The 15,123-nt window shown below is 38.4% G+C and overlaps 1 protein-coding gene across 1 annotated transcript in view; it reads left to right on the top strand.

The window, feature by feature from the left end:
- vps37d (VPS37D subunit of ESCRT-I) overlaps positions 1-15,123 on the top strand; it is a 42,087-nt gene that overhangs the window by 2,015 nt on the left and 24,949 nt on the right. The window contains exon 2 of the mRNA XM_062433721.1: positions 7,495-7,666. Within this exon, the coding sequence (XP_062289705.1) occupies positions 7,495-7,666 (172 nt within the window). The remainder of the gene's footprint in view (positions 1-7,494; positions 7,667-15,123) is intronic.

Genomic DNA, 15,123 nt, shown 5'->3' with positions numbered 1-15,123 from the left:
TCGTCACCTTTCAAGTAACACTCACTTGATTTTATGACCAGTTCAAAAAAGCTGAACATCAGGTTATTTCACTTTTAAGAAAAACAATACGTATTTGTCCTAAATAATCCTCTGTCTTGCCCTCGTCTTTGCAGAGATGATGTGACATCTAAAACCCGGCCTCTCTCTCTCTCTCTCTCTCTCTCTCTCTCTCTCTCTCTCTCTCTCTCTCTCTCTCTCTCTCTCTCTCTTTCTCTCTTTCTCTCTCTCTCTCTTTATCTGTCACTAACTAATAATATAGAGGACATGTATCTTATTATAGTAGCAGTCTAGTTTTAAAATCTCATGTTTTACCTGAAGGCTACACGGCTGACTGCAGCATTTATTTTTCACAACATGTCTCTCTCATGTTCAATATGAGATTTTTTTTTTTTTGGAGCAGTGTGCTTCATTAATGTCATGTTAATGATCTGGGTTATGTAAACCACTCAGTTTAATCATTGCTAATGATCCATAATCATGAATGCCACAGACTGCTGCTGCTGCTTTCTTATTCTCATTAATAACCAGCCACACAACAAGTGTGTTGGATGTTGTTGGATTTTTCCAGTGCAGCTGTGATTGAGTTTGATTTTAAAAGCTGCAACGATTAGTCAGTGGACAGGAAATTCAACACCAACTCATTTAGACTTTTTTAAAAGAAAAAAAAGCCCAATTTTGTTTGTTCCAGCTTGTTAAATGTGGATATTTTCGTATCTTCAATGGTGGTAAAATTAATATCTTTCAGGTGGGACAAATTTCAAGACATTTTTAGGTGGGCTCTGGGAAGGATCGATCGACATTTTCTGACATTTTAAAGACCGATTTTAACTGAGAAAATGATCGGTAATGAAAATAATTATCAATTGTGGCTCTAGTTTGATTTAGAGAACATTTTCAACATCAGGTTTCAATGTCAGTCCTACAGGAGCTTCTTCCTAGAGTCACTGTAATGTAGTGATAGATCAATGTCTTATTAATCCTGACAGGGGAAACTAATTTACAAGAGAAAGTTTAGAGTTTTTAGAGAAAAAAATGGCACAAAGACTTGCTGTGACCTCAGCAGCCTCAAATGTTCTGTAGCTGCAGCACTTTTTTGGGGTCTGTCCATTAAAGACTCATCATTATGGATCAATTATCAGGTATCAGACCTCAAAATGCTTATATTACAGACTTATTGAGACTTATTGTTGTGGTTATTGAGACCAACCACAACAAACAAGACCGCATAGTGGTGAATAGACAAGGAATGAATTATCCCTTGAACATTTGACTGATGGTGAAATTCATACACATTTGTGTTGTGAGCATAGACTGTATATAAAATGGACGTAACATCCGTGACGTCACCCATTGGTTTGTGGACTGCTGCTTGGAAGCGAATAGTTTCGGATCTGGGCAGCACCATCTTGAACATTTCCGGTGCATGCCGGGTAAAAAAAAAAACATGGATTCTACTTAAATGGGCATCGGGAGGAGCAAGAGGCGCCCTCCTGAACCTGTGAACCAATCAACCTGTCAATCACGACGTAGCCATGCCCTAATGCATACCCTGCTTTATCGTCAAATTTAAAATCAGGGAGGCCAAAATTTCACAAATGAACATCATACTGCATTGAAGAAGGCTTTAAACTAGCGATTGAGACCATAAACACATTTTGAAAAGTTTACTGAGGTTAGAAATCAAGTGAGAAGTTGGCGAATTCTCCATTGACTTGTATAGAGGCGGAAGTCCTTTTGACACCAAAACGGTCGCCCCCTGGTGGCCTTTTGATAGAATGCAATTTTAAGTTACTTCCATGTTGGCCTCATTGCAGAGGACCGGAACTCCCCGCCTGGTTGTGAGTTAGCTGTGCTCTGCCGGCTAACGTTAGCTTACAACAAAGGCTAACAACCATCTCAATCCTGTCGAGCAGCACAAGTACGTTGTATCTGACGTGTTTGGATGCCAATGAAGCCTCGTAGATGGGAAAGCAGCGACGTAACTGACGTAAACGGTGATGTAATGACTCGAGCTGGGGAAAAGCAAATTGGTTCTCAGCTGGTTCACAGTTAATTAAAATCTAAATTTAGCATTTTAAGCCTTTGTTATTAAGACAAATCCAAAGTTTTAGGCAGCATTTGAGGACATTTTTCCTCTTTTATTTTGTTAAATGAATGAAATGAAGCATTTTGTACGTCATATACTGACATAGCCTATATTTATATCTCTAAAAGTTAAACCACTGAACAGTTTTAATTGTTTTTAAATTTTAACGTTGAAAGAGAAAACCCACAACTTTACTATCTTAACAAGCTTGTAGGAGATGAACGTTTTAATCGCCGACTTTTTCCAGTAAATTTAACCAGCTGTAGCTCATAAAATCAACGAGTTCAATAAGAAACTGACTGTTGTCTGGCCAGCAATTTACTCTTTGTCTAACTTTTTTTATTTGAGTGAGCTGTGTCTTTTTTATTTATTTAGTTAGTTACAAATACCAACAGAGTGGCGACACTGGAGCTGCAAAGTTTTATTAATTTCTCAATTATTTTCTTCAGTGTCAGAAAATGATGAAAAACGAATGAAACCAGAAAACATTACTAACCAACGTGATCATTTTAACCTTAACCACGATGTTTCCGGAAACCTAAGCAAGTGTTTTCTGTGTCTAAACCTCACCAGACCTTAACCACACTGTTATAATAATAATAATATCTTTATTTGTACAGCACCTTCTCAAAACAGTTGTTACAAAGTGCTTCACAGAGCATAGGAAGAAAATTAAGTTATAAAATAAATGAATAAATCACAGATAAATGATGCCATGCTGCCTTTTACTTTTGATTGGGACTCGAGGACTTGTTGGAAAACTAGAACAAAGTGGTGAAAAAAGCAATAAAAGCTCAGTAAAGTCGAGGGGGAACCGCAGAGTTGGGTGATAACGCTTTCATTTGATCATTTATTATAATAGAAATATTAATTTTAAGTTGCTTTAAACTCATCCCAAATGTTGCGAGAAGAGATCAAGATGTTCTTCTTCTTGCATACTTACAGACTCACAGCATATAAACCTTCATTTCTCTTGAATACAGGCTTGCAGTTACATGAACAAAAGACTGAATGTTAAATTGATGCTTTTTAGCATCTTCATAAGCTTAATTAGCCAAATTCACCTTCATTTAAAATAAAGGAGAAACACCTACTGCATTTCATGTGGTCAGACATGGGCAGAAATGGTTTGTTTTTCTTTTGGGTGGGTGCAAATTAAAAAGAAGGCAAGCTATCTTTTCACAGTAAAAACTGACTTTTTAATAGAAAGTTAGAAGAAGAAGGGAGGAGAAAAACAAACAGGCTGTTTACTTTGCAACATCCTGCATAACAAAGGCAAAAAACTGAAAAAACACACCGCCTCTGTTTATCCAACATGATCAACAAACGGAGCATCAGTGTATAAAAGCTGAACTAAACAGGAAAGACAAGAGCAGCAAGACTTTCTGCTCATCACCATTGTTAATGAACTGTTTTATTCAATCAATCAATCACATTTTATTTGTATAGCACTTTTTATACAGAGTAATGCAACAGAAAGTGCTTTACATGCCATAGATGAATAAATAATGACTCAATAAAAACAGGAACTGAGAAAATGCTAGGTTTAATTTTACAATTCAGTACACCCAAATAAAATATAAGATTAATAAATGATGATAATAAATAAATGATAAAATAAAGTGGGTAAAAAAAAGCACAAATGTGAGGTGAAAGTATTAAATGGAAAACAATGATATAAAATAAAATAATAAAACAACTAAAAAATAAAATATGATGAAGTAGAGGAAACCCAGGAGCAAATGTAACACTGACTTCCTGCCTTAAATTTGATATTATAGTCTTGAAAATGTATTAACCCTTACATACTGTTCATATTCTGACTCATAATTATTCTCTACACCAATTCACACTTATAAATTCACCATCTGCCATTAATAAACGTTTGATTAATCCTTCTCTTTGTGTAATCTTATGGAAAAAGACATTCACAATCACTATTTTATGGTCCTGGAGAACATTTGATAGAATATGAAGTATATAACAACATGTTTGAATGCTGATTTTTGAGGGTTTTTTTAATAAACACAGATCAAACTTGCACATTTGCATATCTAAAAATGTGTATCAGCTGCACAAAAATGTAAAAATATGTATTTTGGGTTTTTTTTGTATACTGTCGGTCACATTAGAAAAAATCTGACTAAAATAAATGTGTATAGCTTGTTTTTACAGCTCTCAAATGTAAAAAAAAAAAAAAAAAAAAAAAAAAAGGGTCAAATTTGACCCTGGAGAGTATGTAAGGGTTAACTGCATTATTAATTAGTGCACATATGTATATATATGGCCCTTACATCAAAGGATGACTGGTATATTCTGCTACTAACTTAATAGTGCATAACAGATAAAAACACAGATCAAAGAGAAAATGAGAATACAACTAAAACAAAGTGGTGAAATACACAAAGTAGAGCTCAGTAGAGACAAGGAGAACGGCAGTGATGGGTGATACTTCTCTGTGGGGTTTGTCACCTCTCACTTAATCACTTATTATAATAAAAATATTATTTTAAGTTGCTTTAAACTCATTCCAAATGGTGCAAGAAGAGAGCAAGCTGTCCTTTTCCCTCACAGACTTACAGTATACAACCCTTCTCTCGGTTGAGTACGGGCTTGCACTTACATGAAGAATTCTCTTTCATGGAAAAGGCTTTTACACCCTGTCAATTTCATCTCAGACCTGAATGTTAAATGGATGCCTTTTGGGCTGCAGAAGCCTAATTAGGCTCGAGCCTCATCTATGATAAAAGAGAAACACCTTATTTACTGTGTCTCATGCGGAGAGACACGTTAAACCACAGAAAACAACAGATCTACCCTCCTCCTCCTCCTCCTTCGTCTTCTCTAGAGGAAAGAATACCTGACTCCTAAGTGCTCTCCAAATGTCATTTGTCAAAGCACTGTAAACACTCACTCCCAAAAAAGAGGTTTGATAAATGGGGCGGACTAGCCAAAGCAGGAAATGGCATGTCCGTTTTTGATTCCTGTTTAAGGAAAACAGCAAGTCTGAAATGAGCTGTGTTATCGTCATTCTCCCAAGACGTTTTTCTGTAGAAACAGCAACAGACCTGTAGTATATCTCTTTCTCTCTTTCTCTCTCTCTTCACTACGGGGCACATTCTGCAAATTCCTCTCGACTCGGGACCGCGATTGCTTCATACATCCTTTTGATGACCCGTAAAATGTGAGACAGATGCACCGTACAACACTGGGCTGAATGAAACAGGCCTTCAGGCTTGAACATTGACTGACTGACTGCTGAAAGAAAGCAATTGAGCACGAAAAAGTATCCGGCTGGGCAGAGACCCCAGGAATGCTGAGACTGATGGAAGAGTCAAAAGAGATTCAGATTAATTTTATTTATTTATTTTTTTGCAGCGTTAAAGCTCACTTAGTGTCAGTTTTTCTTTACATTGATGCCGTGACAGCATTGTTTGGCAAGACTTAAAAGGGAGTGGTGTTCATTTTAATAATTTATGGGTTTTTTTTTATGGTCTAGTGACAATGACTCTCTCTCTCCAGCCCCTCTTGACTAGTGACCACCCCTCCCCCATTTACACATACATACACCAACTACCATCCCTGAAACCCCCAACATGCAGCATCACTGAACGACTGCTGCTTAAAGGCATAAACGCCCCAAACTATGACCTTTTGATTAGGGCTAGACGATAGGGGGGTAAAAACAATAAAATATTTCTCAAAAATCACATTTTTAATTCCCTGCAGAATACAAAACATTTTTAAGGCATTATGTACGAGACAGCTGAGCAAGAATAATAAAATAGACCTGCACCACCACCTGCATGGCTGTCATGATTAGGCTTGAAATACAGCTTGTCCCACACAGCGATTAAATGTCAGTAACAGATGCCTGAACTAAGTGGAACATCCAGTTTTAATAATCAGTTTCGGCACGGACGAGCAGAAATGTCAGCTCGCTAACTGATCTGCTCCTTCTGTTATGTTGTTTCTTGCTGTTAACTGCTGTTAGTTAATGTTAGCCGCCATGCAGGTAGGAGTCATCACCTGGCACCCATCCCTCGTACCCTGAGTTGATGCCTCATCATTAAACATAAACCAAGTCATTACAGCCATGTAAACTTGAGCAGGTGAAGATAGCGTAAAGTAAAGTAGCGTAAGCCAATCATGGCACTGTTTTCAGAACTGTCGTGACCCATAATGGCTAATATATATAAGCTCTCTTTTGTGCATATTATAATGTACATGTAATGATACTGTAGAGCACTTACACTACATTTCAATGGTGTGAATACAAATCATTTACATGTCATGTTACTGATGATGCAAACCATACTTTTCCTCCTGCTGCTGCTCTTTCACATTAAAAGCTTTCTACCAGCAAAGCAGCGAGTAAAGCAGCTATATAAAATGTGATGTATTTTGTAATAGCAATGATATTCTTCATTATAAACAGGTTGACACATGACGATAGAGACATATTAAGTGCTGTTTGTTCAGTAGATCATTTTTAGGTTTTTTCATTTTTGATATGGATCCTCTGCTCTTAATAATTTTTTGCATGTAATGATATTGTAGAGCACTTTTACTGCATTTCAATGGTGTGAACACACATTTTTCACATGTCAGGTTACTGCCGATGCAAACCATACATTTCCTGTTGCTGCTGCCCTTTCACATTAAAAGCTTTCTACCAGCAAACCAATGGGAGGCTTCTTTTAGTGAAGCAGCTTTTTTGCAGGATTTAACAATATATGAATATCATAAGTAACAAGAAAATATGTCACATCAGTAAAGTTGAGACTAATAAAGTATTATCTTATTTTAGCAGCTCTCAATGATCAAACAAACCAATAAAAAAGATATAATGGGAGGAAACAATTCATTACAATTTTTAGACAGAATGATAGTAAGAGGCAAGTGAAAAAGAACAAATCAGTTTAAAATATTGCAGGGAGGAATAGTGCAAGCAGAGATAAGAAGCTGAAGAGACAGAGGCAACATTTTTCTATAAACCAGCTCACCTCCAACAAGACGTGGAGGATCGAGATAAACAACTTTTAACTTGCAGAGCTTTGTAGTAGAAACAAACCCATGTCTCACAGCTCAGCAAGAGTCCCCCACCACCACCACAAAAAAAGAAAAATGACCGTAGCCTTCAGGTGATTCAGAGGGTTGTGTGCAGCTTCCATTTTCTGGCAACACAAGATAAGCCAGTCTGCCTACATACAGTGATTGGATCAGGCAGCTTCCCATAGACTTTCTTTATTACACAGAGAAAACTTTCATTTCAGCTGTGAAAACCTCACAGATCTGGCTTGATTCAGGCTGTGTGAACTCCTGCATGTCAGATGGGTCGTTATGTGAATTTTTGAATAATAATAATTGATTTGGCTTCTGTTAAGTTTCAGGACCTTCAAGTGGACAGAGAGATGCTACTGACCTCCAATCGGAGTTTAGCCGAGGACAGCCTTGCCCGACGACCCCGCCTTAATAACGGCAAACTCCAACTGGCAGAGAAATACCGGGAACTGTCCAACCTGGCAACCACATGCTGGGAAAAACAGAGTCAGCTTGGTGAGTTTACCCCAATGCACAAGACACAAAAGGAGGAGGGGAAGTAAAGAGGGGGGGTCGGGGTCATTTTTTGGTTCCATATAGGATGCCAGCGGATGATTGCTGTCGAGGCATAAGTTAAGAGGAACGAGGTTGTGATGACAAGGTCACAGGTTCAAATTCCAGGGCTGGATTGGTAAATACATCGGCGCTAAGTCCAAGTGAAACTGCAGCTCCTTAAAAAGCCATTTTTCAGATGATGTATGACCTTTTAAAACAGCTGACTGAGGCCAAAGCATTGTTAGCTTAGATGGCCACAGAGATTTCTTAATTTTGTTGACTTTAGTGGAAACCAACCAAAAGAAGCTATCCAAGTAAACCACTTAAGGCTAAAACTAATTATACATGATGTCCCACAGTGGCTCCTCATTGCCTTAAGCTTTAAAACCAGTGATCCCGACAGTACCCACTACTGTACTCTTTACCAAAAAGTTGGCTGGACATCACTGGCAGTGAGGAGAGCATTGGTTTTATTCATATGTAAAGCTTTACTACAGATACTGCCACCCTATATTTAATCTCTTTTAACCCTGAAGTTGCACGATATTGGTACTCACTAGAGCACGACTGATATCTTGGTCAACTGATATTATCGGCTGATATTGATCGATCAAAAGCAAGGCAAGGCAGCTTTGTCTACATAGCACATTTCATACACAGGGGCGATTTAATGTGCTTTACATAAAAACAAAATATCAGAAAAACTGGAAACATTAAAACATACAGTTTAAAAAAAAAAAAAGAAAGAAAAAAGAACCCAATTATAATAAAATAAAACAAAGTAAAGAAAGAGAGAAAGAAGACAAAAAGCTAGACTAAAATAGAGCATAAAATAGATAAATTGGTATCGTTAAATATATTGTCCAATATCTGCCGAGTTATATGAGCAGCATTTTATGTGTATGTGATAATTTTTTTAATTCAAGTTTAATATATGCTTTTAGTCATAGCTAATTATAATTAATACATTCCCGGTGAAGTTCACTGTTTCAGTGCACTGACGTCATTTCACACTTTATTGATACTTTAAAATATCATGGCCTCCATTACATATTTTTGTAATTAACTGACCACATTTGAGAGATCAGTGCTAAATATGTGTGTGTATGTATATATTCTTTAAATATAACATTATTAGCATCTATATCAATATCTGATTTTTTTGTTCCCCAATGTCGGTGTCAGCATTGGCCCCTAAAATCCAGTATCGGTCGGTACCTAGTACTCACTCACAGAATAGTTTGTTGCTCTATGCTGCATTAGTCATAAATGAATTAGGAAAAATGTAATTCACTTACAATGCACCTTACACTTAAATTAGATTATTTACCACCACTACTGCTGTTTAAAAGTCTTATTTCAGACTTTGTTTTAATTGATTGCAAAGGTTTTTAACTTCACTCTAATCTCATCTGTTTACTTGTATTCATTCGTCGTTATTGTTTTGCATTGTTGAAATGATAAGTGAGGATTCATCCTTAATGGTCTTTAAAGGTTTAATAATCGCAGTAAGAAAAACAGCCTTTACTGGACTCTCTGAGACAAATTAAAGCCAAAAAACTTTTGACTTGTTGTGACACTATCGCTGGTTTAGATTTAAGAAACAAAAAAAAGGAAAAAGGAGAGGAAACTTCACATCAGACTACAGAAAAGCTTCAGTGTCAGTGAGACAAGCCGTCAACCACTCAGCGAAAAAGCCTCAGCATGACTGGGGTTCGGTCATGGGAACGAAACGGAGCATATCAAATGCCAGCAGGAAGCTTGCAGCAGTTGTCAAGGAATTTGCAGGGTGAAAGGGGCCTTGTCTTTGTTTAGGCAAGTCATGCTTTTGACGGAGAAGCTATAGGGCGGCACCAGAGGATGTCTCATAAGCCTCAGCCCCTAAATTTTAAGCGCCGTGGGCATACTTACACTGACAGTGTAAGAGCCAAAGCTAAGAGCAGGTGATAAATCCTTTCCTGCATTAATTTCCAGAGGTATTGTCAACCCTTACTTATTTATAACTCTGAGTGTAAGCGTTTATGGATCAGGCGCAGTGCGTGGTTTACTCTAATGAAAACAATTCCCACTCCAGTCTCAGCTGCCGGCCAGTGATGGAAGTTTGGAGGAATGTTAAACTTCCTGTCGATGTGTGCGCAACACACAGATGCTATCCCACCTCCCCAGCAAAGCTGCAGGATGGGCGGGGGTCCATCCTTCCTCTGCACAACATCTGATTCTCATTTGGTGCAACAAGGGAAGGAGGAGGTGGTGGGGGGGGGGGGGGGGGGGGGGGGGGGGGGGAGAGGGGGAAAAAGGGATGAATGAGATGAATGGGGAGGCTTTGCTTGAGGCGAGTAATCGTAGCAGAGACAAACTGTGGAGTGGATCAAGGTAGACAGCTGTGTTGTTGAATACATCCTGCTGTTGGTAGACGGGATCTGTGAGCGGACAAAGCTGGCAGAGTGTGTTGCGGTTGTGGTCCCTAGGTGGAGTTGCAACCTTGAATGTTTGTCAACTCTTTCTCCAGACAGTTTCTCACAGCTATTACTGGCGTCTAGTTATACATCTGCTTCTTTCTGCTACTAAACGAGTAATTAATCGCTGGCACAGACTTTTAAACATTTCTAATAGTTTTGCCAAATGCGTTTTGAGGATTATGTTGGATGTTGGGTGTATAAACAGAGGTGTACTGAAATATCATACTCAAGTAGAACTTACTGTTACTTTATTTGAAATTGTAAAAAATGACTCAATTAAAAGTAAAAAGTATCTCACTAAAAAAGTACTCAAAGTTAAAGTTGCCTAGTTACTCCCCAAAGTTACCTTACATGTACGTCCCATGCAATGGACTGGAAAATGAAGAAAGGTGTGTTAAATTGCTTAGCTATTTCTCTGCCTCCTGTAGATGGCTGAAACCAGCTTGATTGTTTGTCGACTCCTTCTACAGTTTCTCACAGCTATTACTGGCGTCTAGTTATACATCCGCTTCTTTCTGCTACTAAACGAGTAACTAATCATTGGCACGGCTAATAGTTTTGCCAAATGTGTTATGAGGATCATGTTCAAGGAATAACTTTTTTATTGTTTCCACATGCAAATCGTAGGGACTTCGTCAAGTTGGATGTTGGGTGTATAAACAGAGGTGTTAAGAGTATTGAAATATCCTACTCAAGTAGAAGATACTGTTACTTTATTTGAAATTGTACTCCTAAAAAAAACCCTTTGTTTTATGGTGCTGGCAGCTTTGTTTTGTAATGACATTTTGATCTGATTGGTCAGATTTTTTTGATGTGATGCATATGATTGGTGGGTTTTTCTAGCTCAGAAATGGCAGAATGTAAAAATATAACAAACTACTTTACTTCATTTAAACCATACTTAAGTAAAAGTGCAATTACTGACTTTGAAAAATACTCAAAGGATAAGTGAATGAAATAACTACTCAATTACAGTAACGTGAGTACTTGTAATTCCTTAGTTCCACCTCAGCATATAAAGCGGGGGAGTTTGACACTGGAGAACTGGTTTAGGTCCTAAGCGGGGGCGTTTGGAGGACTTGAATCTTTCAGGAGCTGACCCCAGATTCTTATAGTGGCTCCAGTGGCATCCCCTCCTGAGAGGAAAAAATCTGAAAACCTAAAACCTCGAAATGGATCTTTTTTTCCCCCTTAACTGTGAGGATCTACACACCAATAAAACTCATACAAATACTACATACTTGACTAACAATCTCTTGTAAATGAACCCAAGAGAGAAAACACTGCTCGCCACATTGAAGGAAATAATAATGAAGTACTTTTAAAAAACTATTGTTGCAGGCTTTAACTTATTTTTCTTCTTCTTTACTACATGTATAAACTTTTTAAATACTTCTGTGCATGGTGGAGCCGAAATCCGACAGACATCAACATCCTCAGCAACAAAGATCACAGTAGGGCGCCTCTGTTTTAGTAAATATTATGCAGACATCTTTATCCTCTCTGTGTTCAGCTCTCAGTACTTTTGTAGCTTCTAACAGAATCTCTTTGGTCTAAAGATCGCTGCTGAACGCTTTCAGTCGTATCAGTAGTGTTAAGTTACCGCTGTTGAAAACCCAACACTTCCTGATGTTGCTGCTTCAATCTAAAAACTTTCAAAGGACTATAAAAAAGAAGACTTTTATTGCATTAAACACAGGTCGACACAACGAGATGTGGAGATATTTGGAAATCTTTTTGTTCAGCAGATCAGTTAGAAATAAGGCAGTGAGGAATAGTACAAGCAGAAACTGCTACTTTATTTAAACACCCACACTACAGCAGCACCATATAAAGAAATCTATCACGTGTTGACATCAGTTCGGTTTTAAAGTAGAAAAAAACCGGAGGAAACCGAGCGTTCAGAGCAGTCTGATGCTTTTTGCTCACAGGGATTATTTTCTACGTACATTTCCCTCAGTATTTGAAAACATCCGACTTTGTAATATTATATAAATGACAGATAGGGAAAGCACAATGGTTGCCTTTTAATGACACAATCCCTAAATGAATTAGAGAAAATATTAGTAGCCCTAGTCTTTATTCTGCCTTTTTAAGAGATCCCAAAATGCCAGTCAACTGTTGCTCTTTCTTACTAAAGCTAAATTTAGAAAAAGAACAAGGGAAAAAAAACACACCCTTAATCCTGCAGGGCCAAAACATGAGGACTGAGTTACTCTTGCAGAATAATCCATTGTCATACAGTGTGTCAGTACTCTGCTTGTCTATCACTCCTCTCCTCACATGATAATTGACTCCAGTAGTCTCTTCTCTCTCGCCTCGCCTCACCTCTCCTCACTTCTTCTCCTCCTCCCCTCCTCTTAGTGTCTTCCCTTTGTCCTCAGCTCATCTTTTTCCTTCTTCATGATGTAGTCGACGCCGATATTCTCCTTGACATTACCATTTCTGCTCCAGTCAGCAGTCAAAATGGACAAAGAGAAACTAATTTATGAGGTTTAAAAGTTTAAAAGATAAACTCTGAGCTCCAGATCAGATCAGAATCTGTGTGTGTGAACTCCTCCAGGAGATCCTACAGAGGTCCGCAGCGCTCAACAGCTTTCTGTTGGTCTGTCCAGTCCTCCACACACATACTCACACTCCCCATGTACTATATAGTGCACTACATTTACCCTCTGCCATTTTATTTGAGTGTGTAAATATGTCCGCTATAGAGTCCATGGCATGTACACTACTTTCTGCTAACAATCCTACAATGCCATGCTCCACATTTTAAAGATGTGAAATCTACCGTCACACAAGTCTACAGCTGATGATGACGACATAAAATGATGGTGATTAGTTAATGTTTGAAATCTTGTTTTTTTATGTTCACTATTGATTACTCTTTGGTCACGAGCTTTGGGTAGCAATCGAAAGAATAAGATAGTGGATACAAGTGTCTGTGCTCAGCTTTAGAGATAGGGTCAGGAGTTCAGACATCGATATTGGCAGAATCAAATATTAGGATATTTTCAACATAATACCTATAGTAGGGATGACTATCGGTGCTTTCACAAAATATCTACATAATGAGATTTTTGATAAATAATCATCAGTAATGTGGATATAATGACTTTTATATATAGACTTGAGTGGATAAAGGCAGGTAATAGAACAGTCTATTTGTCTTAAAAGCAGGACAAAGACAACACTTATTCTATATCACGATATTACAATATTCAAAATCTAAGACGATATCTATAAAATATCACAATATCATTATAATATCGATTTATTTAAACCCAGCCCTAATGTCTGGGTTTCATTACTCAGCCTAATGCCACCGAACCCGGCCCTGAGTAAGCGTCAGAAAATGAATGGAAAAAAATGGATATTGATTAAAACATTTTTATTATATAGGGAGTAGTGAATGAGTGGATGAGTGAATGATTTCGGACACAGCCTCCATGCGTAGGCCACCAAGTGCTGGAGGGGGTGTAACCAAAACAGATTCGGTCGCCTCTCCTCTGAGGCTGAGTTTAGACAAGAACAGGAAACTCTATTAATCCTGCAGTGCCAAAACATGAGGACTGAGTTACTCTTGTAGAATCATCTCGTTTATACAGTGTGTCAGTACGTCATCTACCTCCTCTCCTCTTTATTCTCTCTTCTCTGATGGATGATTAATGATCTCAAACCTTGCGTATATTGTCAGTATTTCTCATTCTGTTTCCTTTTTACTCCTCCAGGTTTTTCTCCTGAGTATATATGTTATCCTCTCTTGTCGCTGTCATGTCTTTCTCCTTTCTTTTCAACTAGTTTGTCTCAGTGCTTCGTAGGTGGAAGCACAATTAATAATGACCTCAAGTCTTCTCTTTACTTGTCAGGTTTTACTCCGAGTATACATGCTATCCTTCCTTGTCACTGACATGTCTCTCCTCTTTCGGTTCAGCTCATCTATCTCAGGACTGTAGCTTGTCGGTTTAAGTCGAGCAAATCTATCAGTGACCTCTCCGCTGTCCAGACCAGCCAGTGACGCCTTCTCAATGGACATCACAGCCAAGTGAATGAGCTGTTCCTAAACCATTGTGCTTCTAAGCCAAGTGTGCAATCAGCTGCAGCTGGAGGAAGGAGGGAAGGAGGGAGGCAGGGAAAATACTCTTTGGGATATCAGGGGAGCTCTTTTTGCAACCATGATCTACTCTGGCAGTAGGTGGATGTTGTAATGTGTGGTAAGGTTTCTTCGGAGAGGAACTGTTATGAAGCCGGATGACATGCCTGTAAGCCTGTCATAAATTGTTCTCCAACTCTTGGGAAGCTGCTCTCAAGCTCCTGCAGCGTTGTATCGAAGACTATACAGAGCGATCTTTGCCTGAGATGATGTCCTGAGCTTGCCGTCCATCCTTTTCTGCTTCATCTATAGTTTAGTTTAGTATATTAGTGCAGTGCATGTTAATAATTACTGTAAATATGCCAGAATTAACCCAAATCTATTTAACTTTCCATCAAATTATATTCATGTAGCACCTTTTATAAAGGGTAATATAGCTCAAAGTGCTTCACAGTTGATTGACAAGCTGATAATAAGATCATTTCAAATCTGCAAAAGTTTTGATTACAGTCCCATGGCATAATCAGAGCATTGAGATATTCTGAAGGGTCACTGCAGGGAGGTTTCCCAGCACGACTTTGACAGACTCAACCTATCATGCTCAGTGAGTCTCGGACCTCTGGACATGTTCTCCCTCCCTTATGCCAAGCTGTCTCCAATTTGTTATGATTGACTAGTGATCTGTTAAAGAAAGACGAGACACCCTCAAGCAGATCAGATCAGTCACGTGCTTCGGGGACTTTTTATTTTGCAAATGTGGCGAAAGAAGCAGATTTAGTTTCATGGGCGTAGCAATAGACATGAATTGCTTCAGGGTGTTTTTGTCCAAAGCGAGCTGGAACTCATAACAGAGTCGTTGTTGTTGCTTG

Source organism: Scomber scombrus, chromosome 14, assembly GCF_963691925.1.
Source record: "Scomber scombrus chromosome 14, fScoSco1.1, whole genome shotgun sequence".
NCBI classification, from domain to species: Eukaryota; Metazoa; Chordata; class Actinopteri; order Scombriformes; family Scombridae; genus Scomber; species Scomber scombrus.
This window is presented reverse-complemented; position numbering and strand designations above follow the sequence as displayed.